Below are 22,733 nucleotides of genomic sequence, written 5' to 3'. Positions count from 1 at the left end.
CAGAAATCCTGAACTGTATTCCTGACCCTTCTGCTGAGTCATTAAACATCTCTGTGCCACAGCTCACCCACAGCTGAAACAGGGATAAGGAAAAATATCTGCATCATAGGGAAGGTGGGAATATGAGCTTGGGAAATTCTGTTATTTATATAGTATCCTGAAACCTTCAGAGAAGTATGAAGTATTTATATCCAAGCTACAGAAAACCTCAGAAATGCTTAAGGTTCATCTGTCACTGTTCCTAACAGAGCTGATGAAAAAATGTTTTACAGTACTGTTACTGGGGAAATTAAGTGGTCGTGTATCTAACATCAATATATTTTTCATATGTCTCTTCTACCAACTCTGCCCCCCAAACCCCTGTAAACCAGTTCCTAACACTTATTTAACATGCATACTGACATAGTGCCTAAATAAACTGTATGGTGCAGATCTTACTCCTGTCTGCTTTAGCTATGCTGAAGGATGCACCAAGAAACTGTCCTCTCATATGCCTGGCCACACATTATGGCTAGAACTTTTGTTGGAATCATTGCACTTTCTAGTGTAAGGTTATGCCAGTTTGTCATCCTGCCAGTCCTGTTTTCTGTCTCAGTCAAATGGGATAAACATTTAGCCCTCCTTTTTCCTTCCCTATTACCACACCCCTTGCCTGTAACTGGTATAGATTACATCAGAAATTCCTTGCTGAGCAAGCTCTGCTAATAATTTTTGTTCTAAATCACAGAAAAACCTGAGAAATGTAATCATGTCCATACTTTGGTCCACTGCAAATACCCGGAAGATGAAATTAAATCTTGCAAAGAATAATCCATCTCTTACTCAATCATTTTAGGACTAACCAAACAGCCAGAGCAATGGTTTACTTTGTTTGTGTGAACTCATGTTACATGCCGAGGCCACAGGCTGGGAATCTGTGATCTGCCAGTCCAGATAGGATTAGAAATCAGTGTCACGTATGAAACGTCTGCCTCTCAATGAAATTATCTTTGAGGAGTAGGTTTATAAAGACACTTTCAACACACGTAGGAGAAGAGTAGAAAAGGGGCTGTGTGTAACTGTACAGTTGAGCTCAAACTCAATCATAGCTGAGAAAGCTACGTTTGCAGCATTTTCAGTGAACTCTTTCCCTCAGTGAGCACCACGCTGGTTACTCGGCCTCTTCAACACGAGAGTTTATTGACTTCTGCAGACTGATTGCTACTTGGGCCATATTTTTCAAAAGCAGAAGGTGGCACACAACCATGCAGATGCCACTGCATGCCCAGCAGACACGTTTCTAAAATTACCATGACCACTCACACTGCTTGGATGACTGCATGCTGGCAGCACTACGGTGCCCCATTGCAGTGCATTCTCCCCACATGTGCATGCAGATCATGATAACCACATGCACAGATACAGCAAATCAACAGCGGGACTTTTTCTCCCCTTAGCATGGACCTCGGGCCTCTGCTTTTGAAAAACTGCTCACTTATGTCTTATGATGCATTTTTACCTAATTGGCAGAGAGAGAAGTAATTAAATTTAACAGAAACCAGGGCTTCCAAATGAAGATATAATTTTTGAAGCCACAATTTCTATTACTTTTTATTACCTTTACCTATGTTTTATATGGCAAAGGGTCACAGAACAGATGAAGTTGCTAAACTGAGTGGCTTAGTAAATGAAGTCAGCTTCTGCAGAGAAAAGCAGAAGGAAGTTAGAGGGCATGAGTGAATTCACTTTAGAAGCCAAATGAAGTTTTGAGTCACTGATGAGTCAGGTAAAACTCCAATTGAATACAACATCTCTATAATATAACCTCTTCTAGATACGGCAACAACAATCAACTAGCCAAATAGACTCAGAAGAGAAAGGGGAAATTCTGAGTAAGAGTAAAAAAATGAATCATTATTCTGATAATGTTTTTGTTATTATTTTTGCAGATGAATCTGAAAGCTCTTAGGACTCAATTAAGTTACCACAGCCAATAAAGACAAAAAGGAAAATCAGGGCAGATACTTTTGGTCTAGACACCATGGTGATGGGCACATTAGAAATGAGGTAGATTAGATAGATGAACTAGACACACCTAACTGTCCTCCAGTGCACTCATTTGTTTGACAGCCTGGAAAATATCAATATTCCTGGGATTAAATGAAAATAAAAAATTGCATTTTTGCTGTAAAGTATACACAGAACTTTGCTATGTCAGTTTCTCTTTGTTAAAATAAACCAATGCCCAACCACGTCCTCCCAGAGACACCCAAAGCACAATAAGATAAATGAAACAGTAAATAAGATGCAACTAACAGAAAGCCCTTACGTTGCTACCCTTTTAACTCTGGATATTAGTGGAGTGATACTGCCCGCACACACTTTGATACATTAATTTTTCCTGAGCTCAACACCACCAAAAATGGTAAATTGCCCATCTTGCATTGCTGTCTTGATATCGTATTTCTTTTCTTCATGTCTTCCAGCTACTTTACCTTTATGAGCTGGTCATACAATTTTTTTTCTGTGGTGCCTCTTCCCCCCACTTTGTTCTTCAAGAAAGTAAAAGCAAACAAATGTCTTGGATATAAAAATAAGAACAACAATAACTGGAGTGATTCTCCCCAGAGGTTTCTGGTCCAGATTGCGGACGTATTGGTGTGGCTTTTGCTTCAGCTCACAGAAAAACACATGCATACACAATGACACACGGTTAGCACTTGTGTTCACATTCAACAGCTCCATATTTTTTCCTAGTGCCAGGACATGCGCGCAAGTACAGAGCTAGATTTGGCAGTATGCAATTTGGGAATCTGAGAGCCGGATCCTGCTCTTGCCCACTGCAGCTTTGACAGAAGTGCCGGCAGCAGCCCGGGGAGCTGTGCGGCATCCCGGTGGTGTCGGGGAGAACAGAATCCAGCTCCTTGTGACAGTTTTCCCCACACAACATCACAATCAGCCAAACACATTTGTAATCTACTGCAGCTGGTGTTTCTATAATTGATAGAGATATAAAAGCCCTTTTTGCTAAAGTTGTACTTTTGTATTTTTTTTTTTTCTTGGGGGAGTTGTGAGAAAGCAGCTACAAAAACCAAGCTTTAAATCTCAGATAATGTAGCTCCCTTTAGAATCCCAAGCTTAAAGCAAGTAGTTACGAGTTTTAGCAATGCAAAAAAACTGAGCTAAAAACAAACATTTATTTTACTTGACATAGCAAAACAGTGGATTAAAAAGTTAAATCAGTGCGCCGTCTGAATGGTTCCTGCTGTAGCTGCAATTTCAAATGAAATAAGAATGTTATAAAAACTCGCGCACATTAGGCACATTTGGAAATGTCTCCTTGTAACTGTTCTTTAAGTGTTCTGTCTATGAGCACTAACAGGTCACTGCACAGGAAATGCAAAAATATGTTACATTTTAATCAGGGCATATAAAACACTGTCTAGAATGTTACATTGCCCTTGGGAATCTGTAGTAAGTAGGGGAACTTTTACAAAGTCCAGGTCACTCTCCCCATTACATCACTGTAAAAAAAAAGTAAATTATTAGGTTAAATTATATAGATGTCACGTATTAGAAATTTCCCAGTTGTAGGATGATGGCTAAGAGATGCTTATTTCCTTGGAGAAACTCATAATCACTCCCTTGTTTCCCTGTACGGACTTTGTATATTGAAAATAGTGCATTTTAACTGAATCAAAATGTTTCCAAGCAATTATAATGAAAGAGGACAAATATAAAAATGAGATTGTTTGTATACTCACGCTAACAACAAATTTCAGTGCTTTAACCTAACACACACACACAAATTGAAAACCTGCCTGGATATACCTCAAAGGTGATAAAAAATTAAAGAAGGGATTTTAGCAGAGATGTTTGGGAATGATTACAGTAAAATGTTCCTAATCCAAACAAGTGGAAACCCAGATGTTGATGGCATCATAACATCCTTCTGCCTGCCCCCCCCCGCCCCCCCGCAAATATTTCTTCAAATGATTTACCTCTGTTTAATTCAAATCACAAGTTTATAAGATCTCTAGTAAATTCACAGAAACAGCAAAAGAGTAATGCAAGGGTGACTGTTTTCTAGATTAACATTCTCAGGATTTTGTTTATTTAATGTACAAATTTTGGAGGTGACACAAAACTGTACAATAACCTGAAGGCAACCTGCTCCACTCTTGCTGATTCTGGTTCAAGTTTTGTCACTGATTTCCAGACAGGAAGATTCGATTTGTATGAAAAATCTCCCACAGGGCAGCAAATGAAATAAAATTAAAACCCCTGCCCCAAGTAAAACCAAAGTCAGAGTTGCAAAGGCCCAGTGCCTGCTGAGGTAAATGGCAGTTATACAGTGACACAGGGATCAGTCCTTTGTGATTTGCATGTTGCGGCACGAGAAGAGATCTTAAACTAACAGGCCCTTTTTATCTAAACAGATATCTGTGGTTGAAACTCCTGGCATTATTCTTTGTATTTTCTCTGAGCTGCTTGCTTTTGTACAACAGCTACTTAACTGTCAGTAATTTCCACGCTTTGTTCTGGCCTACCTGCAGTACCGTGCTCCCCCCAGGCCCACACCACCCCAGCCTGCTGACCAGGCAGCTCCCACAGCTTGACACACTTGATACTTCACAACTGCTCTCTATATCTCATGATTACACATCCTATATGGCTTCCACGAACCTCTCAGTGTGCTGCCTGAACTCTTCAATATGGCTGTTTAATTCTCGCCAGCCAAGGTGTGGCCCCGAGCCGCTCTGTCAGCATCTCCTCCAGGTTCCTAGCAGGGAATCAGGGTTTTCCTTGTTTCGATGGTGTTTCACGCTGGCCTCAAGACCGCTCCTGAATTGCCTGCACAATGCCTCAGGGACGGGACATTGCCACTGCCAGTAACAGACAGGTGGGCACAGCTCTGGCAAATTTTAAGGGAATTTTCCCACTTTCTCCACCCAGAAGAAGGTCCCCTGGCACTGAGTGCCCACCTCAGGAGCTGGGCCCCGCCACAGCCTGGAGGCTCCTCACGCTCTGCGCTCCCACAGCAGCAGCCCTACAGATGGTACCTTTTTTCCCAGCTGAGGCAGATTAATTTCCTGCACACATCCATCCCCTGCCTGCGATGAAGTCAGGGCCCAGCCAGGCTTTTGAAAAAGCAAGCTAAGTAAAGCTAGGAAACGCACATGTGGAACCACATTTATTTCCACACAGGTCTTAATCTAGACAGAAACTGTTGGATGCCTTCACTGTAAGAGCTAATGTTGAATATCATGCTCTACATTGACCAGGCAATAGAGTCAGGTATAAATTTTTACCACCATTTTCTACAGATATTAGATAATTTTGTGCTCTCTGCTCCTGTCCTTACCCATGTTCTGCTCCCTAAATTTCCCTGCTTCCCATCTCAGGGCCCGGGTTCCAGCTAAACACACAATACAAACCATTTCCTCATTCTCCTTTGACTGCTCAGGCCCATCTTTGTCCCTGCAGCAGGGAAAGCAATTGTCCTACTTATCCCCAGCTAAAACGTATTTTAAGGAAATGTAATTGAAAAAGCGAAACCGAGAACAGAGCATGCGTGGTAGAGATGGCACGTTGGAGAATGCTGTGTCACCTTCTAAAAATTCTTTGGCAACAGCAACTTTTAGACTTTGTAAGTCAGACAAATTTGGGTAGATTTTCTCAGAGAAAGCAGAAGATATCTCTGAAAAATGTTCACGTCACTGCCAGAAAGCACAGTGGTCCCACAGATTTGAAATAAGCCCTGATGTACATCTCTTAATTTTTTGCCAAATAACATCCTACCCTAAATTACAGGAAGAACATTTTAGGAAAGGAAACACAGATTTTGATAATGGAAATGGTTGTTCTGAGCAGCTCAGAACTGGAAACATTAGAACCAGTAGAAATCAAACCTCTCAACAGAAAACCCCAATCAATCTGGACTATAGGTACTGTTATGCCCATAATATAGATGTTACTGTTTCTGTGCCTGGGCTATGCAGTACTCCAGTACCCATACAACACTGCTCTCAAGGTCTCTGCCAGTTTTCTCTTCTTTTCAAGATCATCGCTGTTTTTTTGCCCCTTTTTGTTATCACAGAGATGAACTTCTACCACATTAAAGGGCTGCCGGGCAGGTGAAGGCACTGAGCCCTGAGCAGCAATGTTGGTAGCTTGTTCTGCCCCATCCACAGCATGTTGCCTCTCCAGTTCAAACAATCCATGTGGCTAGAGGTATCATCAGACAAACCCAACAAAATAAATCTATAATCCTGAACACAGAAAAAGGTTGATGACTTGATCTGTGTTATTTGAGCTGATTTTCTCATGCACAAGTAAAACAATAACCAGCCAAGACTACAAAACCCAGGTCTGAGTCCGTCATTCAGAGGGGCCCTTGGCTGTAAATTTCAGCACAGACTTAAAAATTGATAGAAACTCCTTTTAAATCATCAAGTATTCAGCTGCTCATTACTGATACATGCTTTAATGATGTGCCCTTATATTTTGGTCTAGTTTTAAAAATACAAGTTCCTTAAATGCAATACAAAATCCAGGACTCTGAAATGGGGCGCTGTAATTTTGTTCAAGTGCTTTTTCAGTTATAAGGTATGTTTGAAATACAAAATTTAAGGAGTTCGCTATGTCAGGTGACATTTTGTTAGCTTTTGACAAGAGAAAATATTTAATACCCTCATTTTTTTCCTGCTCTGAATATCAGTTTAATTGTCACAAATAATTAAATGCTTATGAGTAAAAGACATCTTCAGACATTTTGACAATACATATTAAGAGATGCTTTAAGGGAAATCTGCACAGATCGGCTTTTATTTGTTATGCTAAACGATGATGCATCCTGATTGCATTTGCTCCTTATTTGTGTGTGCAACAGGAGACATACTGTGAATGATCTGTAAGGAATAAAATGACAGTATTTGACAGGCTAGGAAATGTCTGGGCAAGGATACAGGATAAGGAACCCTAAAAGGGCATTGTTTATGGAGGGGCAATGGGATAGAGACACTCCCTTCAATCTAAGGCAATGAAAGGCGCCAACAACTAAATTACAGTTAATAACAGTAAGAAATAAACATAAATTACGTACACAAGACTCAAGCTCAAGGACTTTGGACCACTAAAAATATATATTATTATATCAATTATCAAACAGAGACAAATTCCCATCCTGGGAATTTGCATACGAACTCTAATAACCTACTATTCAGAAATAGAGGCAAGCATTAATTTCCACATGAAAAGGAGCCATGGGAGAGCTTCCCAAGTCCCCAGCTCCAGAGAAGAAAGCCCTACCTGGTGATTCAGCACCGAATGATCTAGCCTCTGCTCGAGAGGGTAGCAGGTGGTCTCCCAGGTATGGCAGATTAGCCCTATATTGCCTAAGATTTATTCCAAGTTCCTGTCAATATAATGGCTGAAACGGCCATTCCCAAAAGGTAATATGGTGTGAAAATAAACATAAACAATCCTTAATGAATCCATTGGCTATTACTTGCATCATATTTCTTCTATAGGCAATACATACATCTCCACTTTAGAAAAACAACACTGCCCTTGATCGAGGCTTAACAATTCCAGTTTACACAAGAGACAGAACTAGGAAGGTCCATGGGAACCGCTTGGTGCTAAAAGCTTTTGAAAATTCAGGTTTTTCTTTAGATGCCCATGTAAGGATTTAGACCCTTAACATTAGAAGCTGACTTACAAAAATCAGAGCCTGAAACTCTATTACCAAAGATTTCCAAATGCCTCTGGCAGTCTGGGTGGAGGAAAAATGTGTATGTCCTGTTTAGTTGCAATTAGACCAGTTTTTTCATATTTCTCAAGGCAATGCATTACATACTGTCAGAAGTACAAAGCTAGATCCCAAGTCTGACAAAGAAATGTAGAACAGTATACAGGGGAAAAGTAACCGTAACCAAATTCTGTGGTCCTGAAACTTATCACCAACCAAAAATGCATCTGAGGATAATTTAAGGAAGGTAAAAGACTTAAATTATTCTGCCTAAAACTATTGCCTAGTAAAGCTTTCTTGACTTGTTAATAGAGTTAACAGACCTCTGCTTTCTCTAACTGAGTCCTCCCACTTTTGGGAGCTCCTGGCCATAAGCAAAGTGCCGCCTCCTCCGCCACGGGGAGTTGCACAGAAGGGATGAAACTCCCTTTCCAGGCTCCCTTCCACGGGCGATTCCCCCGCGCCCCAGCTGGGCTGCTCCCCCTTCTCACCCCAGCAGCGGGTATGTGGTGCCTTGAGCCTCCAGCCTGGCTTTCTCTCCTGGAAGTGCGCTGACAATAGAAATGTGATCTAGTACCTAGAGCAGGGAATTAGGAGCAAATGCTATTTGACCTTGAGCAAATCAGATAATACCTCCCGGCTTCAATTTGCCTTTCTGTAAAATGGGGAAAAAAATATTCTACTTCACTAGGGTTATTCTGAGGAGTACATAGCATTAGTAAGAAATCCTTGGAAGAAAGGTGCTAAGTGTGAAGAAATATTACTCTGTTTCCTAACAAAGCACACATATATGAGCAGGAACCATGCAGATAATCAAAAACACTAGAAAGCTTTTAATTTATTTTAGGATTTAATGCTAGAGATGATCAATATAACTACTTAGCTTCCTTCTCCTTTCACATGTTAATTTAATGCTACTTGTACTGGGCTTATAAATGTTATGACATGGCTGAAAAACACATAAAAAAATTAATTTTGGTAGACCAATATACCAGCTAGCATAAGGTTATGTTTCTTCAATACAAAACAGTACATCATGAAAAGATCCAGCTCTTTTCTGTGAAGACCACTCATGCTGCGGGAAGTAAATTAATTCTTCCTATATGTACAAATAAAATTGCAGGACTTATGAATTGTGGTGGTGATTCCCAGTGTAATTCACACAAAATTATATATGGAAAATTCAGGGTAAAATCTTTCTACCAAAAAAAAATTACTTCTGTCCAAGTGGAGGATGAGTGATAGAAATAGGCTTGTTGTCTGCACATACAAAACTGCACCAATGTGCAGATTTTCGTTCCAATCTCCTCTAAGCAGAGTTTCACTAGAAGAAAAAAAAACCTTTGCTATTAAGGTATTCCATAGAATTTAATTATTTTCATTAAAAACAAGAACTGTGTGCTGCTCCTTTTTCAACAGAAATTCTGCACTGATTCCACATAAACAGACCAAATATCACTTCAGCAAAGTTGCTTTGGGAATATGTAACAGCATTTTTTAAGTTATGAAAGCAATATTGAATGAGATTTACTATAATTTACGATAAGTGGGTCTTAATTTTATATGAACAGAGAGACTTAAAAAGCAACCAGAAAGAGTTCCGATTATATTGTGCTAGAATATTAGGCCTTGTGCAAAATTGCCCCTAACTTTTATATGCATAAAAACAAGCACAACAGGCTTTTCAATTAAATGAGTCTTTTGAGAGAGATGCCGGAAGAGCCAGAAAGCTCCTTAAAACTTTATTGCTTTTTATCTTTGTCAGGTAGGGATGTGTATTAAAAATGACCCATTCTCCTCAGTACACTGTCCTTCCTGCAAGTTTTTTCTTCCTGTTTGACCTATCAATTTTAAGGGTTTCCCAAAATGGGAATGGAAGGGTTGATATGGATTAGTTTTCCCCATACACTCAGTAGTTTTGCTTTTCTATAGCTATCTAGAGCTAAGGATGCTTCCCATAGTCTCTTTAGCATCATGAGTAACTTTAATGAGCCTCAGTATCATTAGACGATAGCAGTTTACAGAACACAGGGAGAAAAGACACAGAAAGGAATAAGATACAGCTATAATAGATACAAGCCAAGGAGATGAAAGAAAGAAGTCAGCATCTCATTTGCTTTAATACAATAAAAATACAGCATTAATGTTGCTAGTTGTAAATTTTTTTTCAATAAAGTTGGGCCTGATTATATCTGAAAAAAAGGTAGGCTGTGCATTCCTCATAGGTCTTGCAAGTGTTTAGACTTTAAAGAACAGTTACTGGCTATTAACTTTCTAGATTTAATTGCCACTAAAAGCAATCTCCACAAAACTTCAATTGCAAGCCACTCCTCAAGAACCGATAATCTGATCTCTCAAAACTGCTTTGTTTATAGCAATACAAATTCAGAGCTACTATTCACATAACTCCATCGTTATGTTATGCATTTTGTTTACTGGTGTGTGTGTGTGTATATAATTATATATGCAGACACATACACTAGTTCACCAACAGAATCAGTCAAAAGCAACATTGCCAACCTTGTTTATCAAAAAATCACAAAGCACAACCTCAAAAATCATGAGATTCCCTGAAAATTACGAGATGTTGAAACCAGTCACTTTGAGAATCATAGCGTTTTTCTCCTGGCATAAGAGCTTTTAGGCTGCATGTTTTCAAGCTCCTTAGTTCTCCATAGCAAGGAGTTTAAAATAAATTTTCCTTCTAAAATGCATATTGGGCACTTGCATAACCACCAGACTCCAGGAGCTGGAGGTTTAAAGAAAACAGACACTAGCAAAAGATGTTCAGTGGACACAGCTCCTAACATCACAGGAGTTTCAACATTTGGGCAAATATTGGTGAAATAATCAAAAACGGCTCTAAACAACTGAGCTTTCCAGTTTCAGTCAACAAGAACAGTGCATCCCTCTCCCAGACAGGCACTCGTCTCTCCTTTTTGCAGGTATGGATGTGTGCATACCTGAAGAGGATCTGTTTCCAATACTTTTAGGACTGTTTGTTCTATTTAACTGTGGAATTTTACCAATACTTGGGACCATCAGGTGCTGCACATTATAAACTCTGTATTTTTCACAATCGAATTCTGTCATTTTGAAGCTATTGTTGTGACTTTCTTTTTCCTAGGGCAAAGGGGGAAAACATTTCTTTTAGGGAAACAAAGATTCTCTTCATTTTTCTAAATGAAACACTTAATGCAACACTTCGATCATAAGACCAGTTTTTCCACTTCTCTTTGCCTGAAAAACCTCACAAGGTAACGGATGAAAAGCCAGCAACAGTTAAAGAGGGATGTGTAAATCTAATGGGAAACAGTGTGCTTCTATGATGCGTTTCTCCTTGAAACCTTAAAAAATACACGGTTCGCTGTCAAGGTATTTCTGAATTGCAGAAGCCGTTATTGTAACACGATAAAAATGACTCCGTGCCAAGATTCAACAGCCTCAAGTGAGAGGTCACCTTAATGAGAAAGAACTGATTTTAGTCCCTAGAACTACACAGAACTTTTAGGCTTCTGATTTGCAAAAGCGTCTTCATGCATTTACTTGAGAGCTGCTGCTCATGTGCACGTTAACACTTCATGTTAAAAAAAGGATTCTTTAGAAGACTGTATCATCTACTGGTACCAAGAAACAGTGTTCAATAATTAACACAGAGAATGGAAACATATTTGAGAAGTGAAGTTAGCCGAGCAAGCAAAATATCTCTCTCAAACAGACTTTAGAAAAGAATAGCACGCAACCATTAGTAACACAAGTTACAAGCAGAACTACTCTCTCAATTTAAAGCTTAATGATAGAATCTAGTCCCTTTTCAGAGGAAAAAACGTTCCGAAAGAAACATGTATATTTAGTTTTGTAGCTAAATAGCCCAGTCTTACATAGTCAGTCTTTACACAGGCCAGTTACCCATTGAAGCAAAGTGCTGAGTAAGAGCTGCAGAACTGGACCCACTCTCATGTAAATTATTGTAATTAAATAGGTAATGAAAAATCTCTGCTCTTGCACGAATGAAATGTAAGACTTCAGCTGAGAGTCTAATGTGTTTCCAATTGACTCCTGTATCAGATTCGGAGACAGATGAAAATGGCTCTCTGCTTGCATGAGCACGCTTTAGAGGTAAAACTTCACAAATATTTTCATTTTGCAGGGAAGAGGGAAAAACAAAGGCTTATTTCAGCAGTAAAGTCAGTAGAATCCCCCTTTTTTAAGGCATAATATGGTACACATATGTCTCAACCCGAGAGGCATTAAATAGAATTTGTATAATTTTACTTTGCATTTGCTAATAACACATCATCCAGTAGAAGAACCAGGCCTTATTCTCCCCTCCACTAGCTGACACGATATTTTTTTTACATTTGAGCTCTTAAGATCTGCACAATAGCTTAACACAATAAGTGTTTAGCCTCTGGTTCCAACTGTAATTGATAGAGTACAGTTCCATTCCCTCTGCTGCTGCTAAGTTGGGAATTGCAGCCACAGCAACTGACAGCTTTTTTTTTTCTGCGAGTCTGGAGTTGCTCTCTGGGAGTGATGTCCTCATCGGGATGGGAAGTAAAATGACGGGAGAAAGGCTCACCCTGGCCCTGTGCTACGGAGGAACTCCAGGGACCTCTTCTAGGGGAAACAGTTACTTGAGGTGGGTGCTACTAACAAGAGCAAAAATCAGGAGGAGAAAGCTTCAGGAGGAAATACCAAAATCCTGCCGTTTTGAAGAAAATGGGCTTTTGAGTTAGAGAGCACAGAAGAGGGAGAGCATTTATGGAAAAGAATTTCTGACAAAGAACATGTTTTTAAAAGTGCTATAAAATTGTGTCATTTTCCGATGGAAACATCTTTTATTTCACAGTCAGAGGGGCTGAACTCTTGGTGAGTCCCACTCTTTATATAGTGATAATATACTGTGCTTTGCTATGTGAGAGCAAAATTGAAACAAGGAAACAATAACTAAAATGAAGATGATTTCAAATTGTCCCATTCCGGCCTGAGTTTTGACATGGGAAAAAATTGCATAGCAGCTTTGGGCTTAGTAGCCGATTCCAGAATTTAACGCAGATGGCGACTAATTTTGGTGCCTCTTTAGTTGCAAAAGTACCTATTTTGGAATATATTTAATTAACCATGATTTAAAGGCTCCTCTTGTTTGTGAACACCTTGGCTTTCTTGTCATCTGTCAGCACTGTGATGTGCACAGTAACTGAAAGGTTCTGAGGCATGAGCTATTTAGGTGGTTTTGATGTGCACTTGCTTTTCTGGAGGATGTTTAAACAAAGCAGTGCTGCCATTTCTACAGTTTCACTCAGTACTGCTTGCTTGGAACCTGCTTCTATTGCCCCTATAATAAAGGATACAAATAATACTCGAAAAGCCACAATGTTATTGGTTATTAATACATGTATATATCGCTTCCTTTCATCACAGAAATACACATACCGGACCTAGCTGGTCATTTACTCTGCTCTCTGCAGAAGCAGAATTTCACTTTCTAAATATGTTTCTGTTTTAAATAACCTTTTACTACTAAGGTGCAAACTGCAGCTTTAAAGTACTGACTGCTAACCATCTTCTGTTTACTGCTCTATGAGGACTCTTCCAAAACCAAAACTGCCCCAATAAACAAAATAAATGCGACTGATATCTGTTTCTGCTGTACTTTTCCCAAGCTTTGGTTCTTACATAGCCTGTTGGAGCTGAGAGAGAAAGAAAAGAAATACGAAAATGCAGCCGGAAAAAGCGTAAAGTCCAGATTCCTCTTTGTAGGCTTTAAAAAAGCAAACTAGCAATTCATGATCACAAAATAAAATATGCACATTTAAACAAGCTGCAGGGGAAAGGAGAGTTTAATCCAGTGAAATTGTGTTTGAAAGCTATTTCATACCCCTAGGAATAAAAACTGAATAGCAATTCTGCTTTGCTCCCACCCTTTTTCCACCCTTCTGTTAATATATTACCATTTGTTATGGAATCGTTACAAGACTTCTACCCCAGAGGTGGCTGCATTTCATTGAACGATGAAGTACTTTCTGGGCCTGAGTCTCTTCTTACTCGCAAGAGCAGACAGTACTCACTGTAACTGCATTGATGCTGCCAGTAAAGCTATTTTTGATTTGCACCTGAGCAAGAGAAGAATTAGGCCCAGAGTTTGTAAAGCCCTTTGTGATTCACTTGGGTGAAAGCTACAACACAAATGGGTTATTTATTGTAAACAGAAGTATGATACTAAAGCAGTCACTGATATAAAGAGCTGTAACTATCTGCTTCAAGGATTATCGCAATGGAAATTACGATCTCAGAAAGGAATGACAATTCAGAATAGATTCGGCCCTGGAAAGATCAAAATGCATTTGACATAGTTTCGGTGTTGATGTGAAATAAAGTGTCTTTAAAAGTGTAATTTGAGATCAAAAATCCCCATCATCAAACATAAATAGTGCCCCATTTATCCAATTACACTACCTTGTTTCATTACAATGGTCTGTAATATATTTCTTAGGAATACAAGGCTTAAAATTAATAATAGAAAAGGACAAAATTGCCATGTATATTTCTCCAGATAGATTTTCATCTAGCAGCAGGACTTCACTTCTGATTCACTCACTGGTTCTCTCTAACCTTTACATTATTCATTAATCAAAGTAGAAACCTGCTTTCAAAGTCAGTGCATGGTAGTAATTATTTACAGTTGTGCATAGTATTTAATTTTAAGCAATGACAAAAGCAGGCATGTCCAGAATCATAAGGCTTATCATTTTTCTTCCGTTGGAGGTGAACTAGCTAAAGAAGCTAAAAGTTGCAAACTTCTCTTCAATATCTCTGCTGCCATCAAGACAAAATGCAGTGCAACTGATACCTTTGAACTTGTACAACTAAAAATAAATAAAAGTGAAAATTAAGTAATATATAATGTATTAACTCCTTTAAATAAAAGGAGTAAGGAGATTTGCTATCAGCCTTGATGAGAGATTCATTTCTTACTGCACAGCCTGTCTACTGTCACTTTGAGGTATTTTTCACCCTACAAACCAGAACCTCAGTACTATCCCTGAAAATGAAAGTGAGTTTTAAGAACTATTTACAGTAGACGTCTGCTCTTTGAAACCCCCCCTGCCCCCCACAAACACACAAATACAACTTCAAAGCAGGAGAACTATTGCAAATGTATAAACCTACTTCAAATCAGTTATGCTGGATGAAACTGGACTGCATTTGCAGTATTTTGCTCACCTGAAACAACACTGATCTGAGGACAAGTATAATCAAAGAAATACTCCATTGAAGAACAATGCATATTTAATAATGAGAATAAGGAAGGAGAGATGTAATTGTGGTCATTCAAATTTCTCCCTCATCATTAAGATTCTCAAAAATCCTGTAGCATTCTTGATAAAAACATATCTTACTGTATTCTCAGCAGGGAAATCCCGGGAAACAACAGCATGGGCTTTGCTCGCAAAAATTTACTTACTCTGTAGCCTATGTTTCTAAAAAAGAACAGGGTGCTCCTTCTACAAAAAGACACTACACACACTCCAAGTGAAAATTCTACTTTGAAAAGAAAATAAAATGAAGCCTCATACTCCTGACAGAGAGAAAAAAGGAGCAATTCTAGCACTGTCACTGTGATGATCAGCATCCATGAAAAAATAGCTATTTATCCTGCAAGTTGAAAATGTTAATGCCTTATTCAGATATAATCTCGTTGTGAATAAAACAATAATAGCAACTCATCAGAGAGCTCTTAAAAATACACATATATATAGCTATATATACTATATACTAGCTTAACTATTATTTATGGTTAAAGGGATCATACTAGCAACCTGCATAGGTACATTCATTGGTCACGTCCCAAAAGACTGCCTGCATACCACTGTCCTACACTTATATGAATAGAGCAAAATATGTAAGTTTATAAAAGTTATGCATGCCCCAGTTTCTCTGAAATAACATTTACCTTTGAATGAATCCCAAGCGCTACTTTTCAAAGTTTATTCAAGTATGACACTAAACTTGCCTATACATTTTGTCCCACATATAATATGCTACACCTAGAGAATATTAAGAAGGGGGAGGAAAAATTAATAATCCATTTTTAAACTAAAACCATAAAATATTAGTTTTCTTTAGAGAACTACTCTGACGAAGGACACAAAGAAAAAAAGAAGGGAAAAACCCGCCTACATTAAAAGCCAAACAAGATAATAATTGTGCATGTCTGGCTAAGAGAATCTAGAGGGCAAGCCTTACGTCATTGGCACTTGGGTTACCATGGTGAGTGATTTATTGATATATATCAAGAATGAATAGATCAAAGGCAGCAAGATGACAGGTGATCAATCAAATGTCAAATCAAAGCTGGCAATCAACTGGAAAGCTGATTTTTCAGTGGGTGGGTCTGGCAGAAGAAAAATGAACTTCCATATTGCGCTTCCCAGAAACAAAACCCCACCACACTATTAAAAAAAAATAAAAAGCAATTAAGCAGCCTGAAAGAAAACTCTTTGAAAAGATTTACTCTACAGGCCCACTCATCTGTTTCTTTTTCTTGGCCCCCAAAAGAAAAAGAACACCCTACAAATGACAAAACAAAACACTTCCAAAGTTGCAAACTATTTTCTTCTTTTAAAAAAAAAAAGAAAAATTGCAAAACCACTTGGCATGTGCAAAGATATAAACTCGACTACAAAACAAAGGAGGGATTTGATTTGAAAATGTGGATTGTCTTCTAACAGTCAGAACGTTTCATTTTATTTCCTGTTGCAATTTTCACCACTGATGATCAAAGGCTGAACTTCCCCACTGGGTTCATCAGCAGAGACAGTCCCTGTACTATTTCAGGCATACACAACGCACACACACACACACACACACTCTCCCGGCCAGCATTGCCACCAGAAACACGGCGAAATAAAAGATTAAACACACCGACCCACTTCGCGAAACACACGTTTTAAAAACAAAAACCACCGGGGGGGGGGGGGGGGGGGGGGGGGGAGAAATCAGAAAGGGAAGGAAGAATAATATTTAAAAAAAAAAAAAAAAAAAAAGCAAAACACTAAAGCGGGAAACGAATGGGAGGCTGCTTTCGGTTCGGTAAGGGAAAGGGGCCGGGGGAGAAGGGGAACCGAGTGGAAGAAAGTTGGGGGGAAAAGTTTCGCCAGGGCAGGATGGGAGCTGGGAACGGGAGGCAGCGGGGCCGGAGCGCGGTGGGAGCGGCGGGAGGGTGGAAGGGGACAGCCCATGTCAGAGTAAAGATCTTGGCAATAAGGAATGAAACTGGCTCCATAGAGTTACGAAGGGAAAGGGAGGGGGAGGGGGGATAAATAAATAAAGATCCAGCCCGGAAAAGCAAGGGTGACCCTAAATAATAATAAAGATGGGGGTAGGATTGGAAGGAGTGGAGAGACAGAGGCTGTGTAAGTGGATGGCTTCTCCTTACCTGCAGCCCGTTTGGGTGCTTGCTGTTTCCTCCTTGGCATCGCTCTACTTTCTCCAATCTCACTTCTGTCCCCAGATCCGAGAGCCCTGAGACGCTCCTGAGTCGTGTTTCTCTGCCTCTGCCTCTCAGCTGCTTTCCCCAGCACCCCCCTCAAGCCTCCCCTGCCCCCCTCCTTTCCACTTCACTGATAGGAACCTGTTTGGTTTTTATTTTATTTTAGAGATCTAGGTTTCTTTCTTTCTCTCTCTTTTTTTTTTTTTTTTTTGGTTGGCTTTTTTTTTTTTTTTTTTTTTTTTTTAACTGTTGCAACACTTGCTTTGCTTTGATTCAAACATCCAAGCTCAGGAGCAAATGAAAGGCGCCCACAGTGCCAGAGAACGGTAATAAATAAATAACAAAATAGATATGTATATATTAAAAAAGGCAGCTCTGGAAAGACTGTGGGGCTGGCTGCTTCCTCCCTTTCCTCTCCTCTCCTCCTCCTCCTCGCAGAGCTGTATGGCGGAGCGGTGCCCGGGTGTGCGTGGTGTGTGTGTGCGTGCGTGTGTGTGCGCGGAGCGCTGCAGGTTCCGTGCTGTCAGATGCCAGGCAGTGAGTGATATGGGAGAGGACAGGGAGGCTCGGGGTGGAAGGAAATCTGGTATTCACTCACACATACACACGCACGCACGCACACACACACACACACACACACACACACACACACGAACTCGCGCACACGCACACACACGCGCGCACACACACACACACGCACTCACTCTCACACACACACACACACACACACACACACACACACGCACAGGCAGGGCGAGGCGATGCCAGCAAACATCGATCCACTGAGCAAACTGAACATTAACAAACTCCTCCTCCGCGACCCGGTGACAGGATGAAATGCGCTCCGCGCAGCCGGGCGGCGGAGCCGCTTGTTAAAGGGACAGGGCGCGCCGCCGCCGGGCCCACCGGCGCCACCCCACGCGGGACCACCCCGCCGGGCTCGGCTCCCGAGGGAGGGCGCTGCGGGGAGCGGCGGGGGGAGCCGCGACGGGGCGGCCCCGGAGGCGGGGGAGGGGGGGGGTGGGGGGGGGGTGTTCGGACGGGGCGGCAGCGCCCTTCGCCCAGCCTCACCCCAGAAAGGCGTTTTCACTGGAATAACGGGGATTTCGGGCAATCGCCGTGGCTGCGGGGCGCCGCGGCTGCCGCTCCCGCCGTCCTGCTGCACCGCCCGGGCTTCCTCAGGTGTAAACGCCGGCGGAGAGAGCTCGGGGCTGGGGGAGCCGGGGAGCTTCGGTTCCGTGACGGTTGTCCCCGTGGCAGGAGCAGCAGGGGGAATCCTCGTGGTGAGACGTAAATGCAAAGTTTGGTGAAGTTCGGGTGAAACCTAGCAGCTCCATTTGAGGCCCTTCCGTGGGAGGGAAGCACCGCACCGCCAGTGCCGGGGAGAGCGGGGTTGGTATGTTGGGCTCAAACACCCTCTGCTCTCCCTCCTTCCCCCTGGCACCTGGAGGTCGGGGATGTCCGTGAGGTGCATCTCACCAGATCTATGTCCCGGCCGACCATACAGAGTTTGTCACCCCTTCTGAGAGCCCAACCAGCTGCCAGGCCGAGGAGGCGCAGGTGACACTGGAGCTTTGAACAGCTTTGATCCCCGAGATGCATGGAGATAACTTCCCCTGCCCTGCTTAGTCTTTTTTTTTTTTTTTTTTTCTCCCTATGGCTGCTGTTAACACCCTGAAGGTTTAAAAGAGATTTGGGGCTGAAATGATGGATTAATTTCTGTATGTTCAACTATTAGTTTCTATAAGACATCTTAAACGGGAATTTTGCAATACTTCATAGCCCAATCCTGGAGTTTGCTATGGAACTGAGTTCTTAGATACCTTTTTTTTCTGTTTTGGTGTTTGTATCTTTCTAATGAAACTGCTGGGTTTAATAGGACTAATTTGCATCCCTCTAAAATCAGTCTTAGATCGGGCTCTGTTACCAAGCACCAGCAAGAGCCGCTGTGTTCTAGCCGGTGTCACCGGTGATCTGCACACCGCAGCCCCGCAGCTCAGGCAGGGAATGAGTTTCTGCAGGAAGACCCCTAAGTGACCTTTGTATTTAGCAGCCTAATAAGAGATGGTGTTTGTGAAAGTCTCCACCTAACTGATTTCACTTAAATTATTCGGTAGCCTTCCCTGTACGAACTCTAGCAATTTTTATAAGCAATTTGAAAGTATTTATTGGTGCAAGCAAATGCTTAGTTTGAAAGATAAAATAGGATAACACTACTATAAAATACTCATTTTTCCACTTCTGCCTAGCATAACTCACTCAGAAGTGAACAGCTCTGCCTGAATCAGTCAGAAATGCACAGACCTCTTATACCTGTGTGCAGCACGTGTACAATCCTCTTGGTCCACACCAGGGGATTTCTGTTTTTTCTCCAGTTTAGAAACGTGTAGACACAGGTCCAAAAGAGGCCACAGCATCCGCAGCAGCAAGGCAATCGTCCTGGTACTGTGATGAGAAGTGACACCTTGTCTAATTTGTAAGTGAGGGTCAGGACCTGGATTGGGTAGTACAGGGGCAGGGTGGCAAACTAGGATTTTCTTTTCAGATTTCATCCTGTCTTGATTTGTAATTTTGAACTCTTCAGCTTCTGCGTCTTGGTCCCCAAACCACAAAAACGGAGATACTTCTAGTTGGTTATTTCCTCTCCTCCCTGGCTGCATAGAAGGATACTGTACCTCTGATTAGGATAGTTTATTTATTATGAAGAATTGTGTATTAAATGCTGTTTTAGCACAGTGATGTTTTATTAATAATTCTCCTGAACGGTGGGACACTTCATAATATGTTGGGACACTAACAGGCATTGGGGTGGGGGGGTGGGGGGTAGGAAGAGCAAGTGACACAGTCCCCTCAGATTTTAACCTCTTCATCTGGGATCTGCTACTTTTGTGCAAGTTAAAAAGATAGAAGCTCTAGATATAAGCAAAGCAGCGATTCAGTGTAGTCTGGGATCAGCAAGTAGTGGCTATTGTTCTCCAGAGTCATGGCTTAAATCCAAATGCTACACACTGGGTATGGTATTTGTATCAGTGGCGTTTTCAGTCTCAACATGCAAGATGAGAAAGTCACTGTTTTAAATGGTTACTCCTTTGGGAAGGGGAAATTGAGAAGATGGACTTCTGAGTAGAGCACTAGTGAGATGGCACCCTATCCTCGGTGATAAATGGGAGCATTAACAAGGCTTGGTCGAGAGGAACCCTACAGATTTATGGCTTCCTGTCTCCACCAGCAGATGCCATTATGGCTGACAGAACAGAATGCCTTTCAAGAGGGAACTGGGGTGGGATTATGAGGAAGGGGAAAAAAAGCAAGCAGAATCTGGTGTCCATTTTTATCCGCTGGTCAGAATTCGCAGATAGGTTTGAATAGAGCTGAAACTATACAGCATTTGTGTGCTCCCCGATTCTGTTATTTATAACTAAGTTGGTGAAGATCATTTAGCATCTCTTTTAGCACAGGAAGAACCCATAATATTTACTGAAAGCGTTTTTGCACACTTGAAAATTAGAGATAATAAAAGGAACAGATAGCACTGGAGACTTCCTTGGCTTATCCAATGGAATAATCTTGATGGGTGCTTAATGTTTACTTTGGAAATGTAGCAAATGATTCTGAAGCTATATTGAATTTTATCTATTTTTATTACATTGCAGAATAATATTTCTCTTTCCTGACAAAATGTTATGACCAGTAATAGCAATGGCAGTTATGCATGTTCAAAAAAAGAGTAATCAAATCTTGTGCTTCAGGGCATGAGCTGAATTCCCCACTGGGATCCAGAAGGAATTTTCTCCCCCCAAATATAGCAATATACAATCAACTAGGTATGTTCTTAGAGGTTTTCCAATTTCTTGGTTAGGTGAAGATTACATGGAACAATAGTGTGATCTGGCATAGCGAAAATCCTCTATCGCTATAGCTTTGGGGTGGGTTTGGTCTGATTTTTCAAAATAATATGGGTGATTTGTTGTGGATTACAGTGAAGTTTGCAGACATTTTTATGCACAATAAAGGGCCAAATACGCTTTGTGTACTTGACTTTGATAACAGTTCCCATCATGAGCAGTCACAACGAACACAGCTGTGTTGCTTGAAGTATCTCAGTTATTTTTATTGTCTGTCTTTCTGTGGCTGCTATGTTGATAATTGAATGTGAGGGTTTTTTCTTTACTCCTTTTTTTTTTTTTTTTTTCCTAGACTAGAAGTCATGTATATGTAGGTACATAACTCGTCTTGAATGAAATTTATCTTGGAGTTGGTGACCCCCTTCACACTTTGCTTACCACTTTAGAGAAAGAAAAAGTGGAAATTCTGGTAAGTTCTACAAACAACAACAAAAAGTTAGAAGTTATTTGGGTTTGATAAATAAAAATTTTTCAATTGGTAGTAATATTGCCACTGACACTGACATTGTCAGTTTCAGTGTTACTCAGAATTACTGAGAAAAAAAAAATAAAAAAATGGGACTACAATGATGTTGAAAGAATCAACTTGACAGAAAGACTGAAGATTCCTTACAGAAAACAGAGTACCTTGGTAAATGATCCAGTGCAGTCCCCTCTGCCCAGTGATAGGATTAACTGTACTTGTTTCACTCTTGAGGCACATTTGACCAATACAATGAAGATTCAACAATTCCTTTGGGCAATCTATTTTACTGGCCTGACCATTAGAAAATTTCCCTACTATTGAATGCTTTTTGGAATCCCGTCTGTTTCTTTTTATGGTGTTCGCAAATGAAATGGAGAACAACTTATTTCCTTCCTCTTTGCAGAAATTTTTAATTTATTCAGAGACTTATTACATCTACTCACCAAGCAACACCAATTTCTGCAGTCACTCCTTGTAGGTCATGTTTTCTGGGCCTGGCACTATTTTCATTTTTCTGTGGCTGGACAACATATGTTTTGAAGTGCAGCACCAAAAACTGGATGTTGGGTTGCATTTAAAATCTTCCCAGCACCAAGTGGGATTACTTCACATGTATAACATATGACACTCCTGTTTATATGTCCCAGTTTGACATATGCCCTTTTTGCAACAGCATGACACTGTTGACTCATGTACAGCTTCTGATTCACTGTAACCCCAGATGCTTTCTTGCAGAACTGCTTTGTAATCAGTTGTCCCCATCCTATATTTGAACAGCTGATTATGCATCAGTGACAACTTTGCACTGATTCATCTTGAATTGCATCCTATTTTTTCAGACTGTTTCTGCAATTTGTCAAGATCATTCTGTATTACAATGCTGTCTTCAAAGGCTGTTGCCGTTCCCCTTAGCTTGGTACCATCTGCAGATATCATGCAAAATATTTTCTGTTCCACCTTCTAAGACATTAATAAAAGTGTTGTCTATTTCTGGGCCCAGGACCTAGTCCAGACATTATTCCAGCCTGACAATGGGCCATGAAGTTATAATTTTGAAGTATGATTTTCCAACGTTTTCCAGCCCCCTGCAGTAATGTCATCTGCAGGATAGCCCATAGCTCGCTTATGGGAGAC

General features: G+C 40.7%; 1 protein-coding gene across 3 annotated transcripts in view; it reads right to left on the bottom strand.

Annotated features, from left to right (window-relative positions):
• Window positions 1–17,452, bottom strand: part of TSHZ2 (teashirt zinc finger homeobox 2) — a 232,236-nt gene extending 214,784 nt beyond the window's left edge. For all 3 annotated transcript variants that reach the window (XR_004407119.2, XM_032993578.2, XM_032993579.2), the window contains exon 1: window positions 17,175–17,452. Coding sequence is in view for 2 of the 3 variants with exons in the window: in XM_032993578.2 (XP_032849469.2) it covers window positions 17,175–17,214 (40 nt within the window). In the remaining variant the exon portion in view is untranslated. The remainder of the gene's footprint in view (window positions 1–17,174) is intronic.
• Between the last annotated feature and the right edge of the window lie 5,281 nt (window positions 17,453–22,733).

Source organism: Tyto alba, unplaced genomic scaffold (genome assembly GCF_018691265.1).
Source record: "Tyto alba isolate M040663 unplaced genomic scaffold, T.alba_DEE_v4.0 Super-Scaffold_33, whole genome shotgun sequence".
Classification (NCBI taxonomy): domain Eukaryota; kingdom Metazoa; phylum Chordata; class Aves; order Strigiformes; family Tytonidae; genus Tyto; species Tyto alba.
The sequence above is the reverse complement of the archived record's forward strand: the minus strand, read 5'-3'. Positions and strand labels throughout refer to the sequence as shown.